The sequence below is a fragment of the Arachis duranensis genome, chromosome 10 (genome assembly GCF_000817695.3).
Source record: "Arachis duranensis cultivar V14167 chromosome 10, aradu.V14167.gnm2.J7QH, whole genome shotgun sequence".
Lineage (NCBI taxonomy): Eukaryota > Viridiplantae > Streptophyta > Magnoliopsida > Fabales > Fabaceae > Arachis > Arachis duranensis.
The window spans coordinates 75080994-75085946 of NC_029781.3; the positions used below are offsets into that span (position 1 = coordinate 75080994).

General features: G+C 35.8%; 1 protein-coding gene across 1 annotated transcript; it reads right to left on the reverse strand.

Moving 5' to 3' along the window:
* Positions 1–3934: 3934 nt before the first annotated feature.
* Positions 3935–4621, reverse strand: LOC107470289 (protein FAR1-RELATED SEQUENCE 5-like). Its single transcript, XM_016089682.1, has one exon. The coding sequence runs from the start codon at positions 4619–4621 to the stop codon at positions 3935–3937; it is 687 nt and encodes a 228-aa protein (XP_015945168.1).
* Between the last annotated feature and the right edge of the window lie 332 nt (positions 4622–4953).

Here is a 4953-nt window from a genome sequence, read left to right on the forward strand (position 1 = left end):
ATTTTTATGTTTTCATATATTCAAGATTTGAACTAGTATGATAAATGATCTTTCAAGCCACAAAGGTTTTTTTTTAAATTCTCTTATATTTGTAAGCGTACTTTAGTCTTATATATATTTGTGAAGCGTATGTTAAACTTATTGAGGTGCAAAATCATAAAAAATTTTCACTAATAGGGGTTACAAGAAATCTATTAACCGATACTATAATATTCTTGATGGAAATGTGATTGAAATTGTCAAATACAAACTAGCAAATTTAACTAGAGGTATTTATTACAATGGTTTATGTTAACCGTTCAAACATCAAAAGTAGTTGTTGATTACAAGTTTACTAAGACAATTGGATTCAATCATCACACTCAAACCATTTTTTTCCTCAAATCCTATAATTATTAGAGCGTATTCCTTGATATTTTGATTAATCGTTACATTGAAAATCAGAAGTGAAAATAGGAGAAGAATAAGAAAATTGAGTGAGAAAAAAATGAAAAATATTTTATTTAACATAACAAACAATGTATTTCTTTCATTTCCATCTAGGAACTCCATTGAACACCTAGTTAAATATTCAAGGGACAAAAAGATAAGACTTATTGAATACACCCCATTCCCCACCACCGTTCAACATAATATTCTTGAGTAGCTTCATCATCTTCATCCATGGAATCAATATTATCATGCTTTTGATCCTCCTCCTCATCACCATGAAGATTGAGGCAGAAGCATACATGTTGCATTAGAAAATTGCTATACTGTCAATTAGCATTTCACACTAAAAAAAATCTACTATTCAACCCTTATATACATTATCCTATTGAGACTAGCCATGTCACCCATGATGAATATTAGCAATCACATAAAAACCCTACCGAAGCATAAGCCTTTCTCTGGCACCCATTGAAAGAGAACCAGGCATAGAAGGACGCTCATCTTTTCCAATTCTATATAATGCATGCATATATTGTCAGAAGAGATCAAAAGTTGAGAGACTAATAAAAATCTATAGCAAAAAATATGCAGTTATGCAACTAATCAGTTAATGGAAAATATTCATGTTATTATATATCTATAGCAATCAGCAATATCTCCTAACAAAATATAGCAGTTATTTACAACATAAGATTTGGAGCTCGGAATTTTGATCAATAGGCATAAGCATGAACTGTTCAATCACTAATAAGAGGCCAAAATAAGCTTTATAGGAATAGATTGAATAGGAACTAAAATCAAAACTGAAAATATGAAAATCGCTTCAGACAAAAAAGAAGAGGCAAATAATGATTATATTATAACTTAATGAAAGGGAAATAATAAGACACAAACACTTTCAAACTTTGAATATAGAAGTTTGCCTGTTAACATTTCTAGTACAGTGCATCCCAAACTCCACATATCAGCTAGAAGCTCATAACCTTGGTTCTTTCCTTTCACAACATGCATATTTCAGGCTCATAGTCAATAATGATGTCATCAAGAAACTATAAAGCTATAAAACAAGGTAGAAATTTTGGCAAGCTTAAGGTAGACTTTTAGTTTCAAATTCATAGGGATTTTTCCTCTTCAAACATAAGAGGAAAGTAAGAATTTAATACAACAATAGATGTAACAGCCCAGACCACCTGCTAACATGATATTGTCTGCTTTGGCACACAAGGCCTCACGGTTTTACCTTGGACGATAGGAATGGTAGCTGAAGCCCCCCACAATCACTCGTTAAAACGCGTCGTGTTAGGAAGAGGTATCCACACCCTTATAAGGCATGCAGCTCTCGGTAACTATTTGACAAATATATTTTTCTGCGTTTGGTCCATAGCTAAAGAAAAGTGGAAATTCAACCTAGAGCTGTTCATCCAGCAACTAAGCTAACTAATTGAAGAATCAAGAGAGTTCAAACCTCAGGAGCCATCCACAATGGTGTCCCCCTGCATGATTTAATGTCGTTCAATTTGGTTGCCTGAAATAATAAAGCAGTATAAGAAAATTAATATGTTAAGCAACTGGATCAACTGAAATTGAAGCAACAAAAAAAAAAAAAACAAAATAACGAATTAAATAGTGAAGTATAAACTAAGGAAGATTTCCACCTTTACCAATCCAAAATCGGCAAGCTTTACAGATCCAATTGCATCCACCAAATTAGGGCTTTCCTCTAAACCCTAGGGGCAATTTTGACCTAGGTTTTGAAATGAAGAGCAATTCAAAGTTGGACTAATGTCAAATTTTGATGAAGAAGGGGGTGTTTGTGTTTCTTGCTTGGCTTGAGTGAGAAAGACCGAGTTTAACGAAGAAGTGCGATTGGAGTGAATAGGGCTGGAGGGCTCAAGAACAACGACGGCGTGATGGACGGTGATAGTGTTCCCCTCCTTGTGGCGGATACGCTAGTGTTTCTTTTTTGGGGGAAGAGAGCTTTGTTTGAGAGAGTAAGAGTTGAGAGGAGTTAGAATGAACAGGAGTTTTGGATAGTTGAGGAACGACAACGGCGCGATGGACGGCGGCAGTGTCTTCCTCTGTGCGGCGGCGATGGAGGTTACTACTAGGGTTTTTTGGGGGGAAAAGAGCTTCATTTGAGAAGGTGAGAATTGAGAGGAGAAGGAGGTTACTGGACATCTCGCTTTCCCATTTTTCTTTTTATACAAAACGCAAAACGACACTGGTTCTTCCGGTTTTTCAATGCCAATAATTTTTGTAAAATTTTTATTAAGAATAATTATATAATTTAATAATTCTATGAATTAAATAAATTATTAATTTATTTATTGTCTAACCAAGATTTATTTGACAATTATTTCATCTAAAAAACATAAGCACGAATATTGGAAGAATATAGAAAATTTCATTAATATAGTAAAAAAAAATATAAGCACAAATATATAAGTGATTCTCTACGCAAAAATATTAAGTTCATGGAGGTTGCTAATTATCACTATCTAAATTAGCCGTCGGTTCGGCATACATGTCGCCCTTATCTAAACCATTAGCTTTATCTTCTATAACGTTGTTGTCAATGTCCTTTTGCCAAGGACATGTTGTCTTCTTATGTCTTTCCATTTGACAAACACTACAACGTTATCGCTTCTTCTTAGATGATTGTCCTGAGCCTATATTGGTTTGATGCACATACAGATTGCTACTTTTAGCTACACCTGACTGAGGTTGCTTAGTGCCTTCATCTACAGCCTTGTAAGATGAGTACAACCCCATAATAATGTCACGTGTCTCACCTTGCTTGGTGAACCCACTTGCATAATTGAGTGTTGATTTCACCTTCTTTGTCCATCTATCCAACACTAATGATCGGAGAATCACACAAATATTTCTGTCAACCAAAACTTTCACAATATGATCGCAAGGAATTCCAAATGACTCCATTCTTAAACTCTAACACATGAAGATCATTTCTTCTTGACGAAATTCAACGGTCCACAGAAAATCGAGCCTCTCATGCTTACACACAATGTACTTCGAGCAATCATCGTTATTCTCTATGTTTAGCACCCGCATTGATCTAGCTCTAGAAAGAAATGGACGAAACAATAGAAATATCTCATGAGTGTATACCTCAGTAGCAAATCTCTCTAGTAGCTCTATACAGGTCTGCATGATGGGCACCCAACGTGTAGATTCATTCTTTAAATTCTTTAAAACGTAAGTGTGCAACACACCTTTGAAAATGCTCTACAAAACTTGTCAAATTATACCACGACCCCATATACCTTGCCACAACTGAGTGTAGACCTTCACATCTTGAGGTAGTTCTAAAGCCAGCAAAAAAATTACCGCTTATATATGCAGTAGCCCATGAATAAGTGGGTAAAGACCATGAAAAAACCACACAATTAAACACATTGTAAACCATAAAATAGTGGTTTATCACCCACATATGCTTCTCTTTATACATGTTGTTCACCCACGGCTTATCCTCAAGGCCAAATTATTCAATAAGTTGAACCCATTTACGCTTAAACACAGGAATCTCGTAGTCTCCCAACATGATTTTTCTGAATGTAGATGAAAACGATGAATTTCCAACATTGCTAGTCGCATTTCGAATAAGGTGCCAAACGCATAATCTATGTCTGACTTTGGAAAATACATCTCTTACTGCATTACTAATTGCCATGACCCCATCAGTTATTATTGAGGTCGGGGACTTACCCTTCATTGCAAACATGAGTTGACGCAAGAGCCAAATATATGCATCAGCAGTTTCGTCCATAATTAATGCACCAGCAAAAACAATTGTTTGGTTGTGGTGGTTAACCCCGCTGAATATGACTAATGGACAACTATACTTGTTCTTCTTGTACGTAGCATCAAAAGCAGTAACATCCCCGAAGAGTTGGTAGTGTAGTTGGTTAATCCCATCAGACCAGAACAAGTTACGTAACAAACCTCTTGACTCATGACATGCCTTGAAATATAATTGTAAATCCTTCAACCGCATATCCTCCAACTTCTTCAACACCCATGCTGCATAACCAGGAACTTGATGCATTTGCCGAGCAATTTCATTGTACATATCTCTGGGACCATAGCCGAAAAATTCATACCTGCCTGCTTGACTAGCTGGAAGACCAAATATCTGTGAAGTGCTAATTCCGGACTTTAGCATGTTCATTGATAGGCAAAATTGTGACTCATACTTTTCACAACTCAAACAATTCCTAGCAATGGCTCCAAAAACTTGGTGCACAATACTATGGTTCACACACATTCTTCACAACTTCGCACAACTAACCAGCAAGTGCACTGGGTCGTCCAAGTAATAAACCTTACGTGAGTAAGGGTCGATCCCACGGAGATTGTTGGTATGAAGCAAGCTATGGTCATCTTGTAAATCTAAGTTAGGCGGATTCTAATGGTTATAATGGTTTTCGAATATAAAGATAAATAAAGCATAAAATAGAGATAGAGATACTTATGTAATTCATTGGTGGGAATTTCAGATAA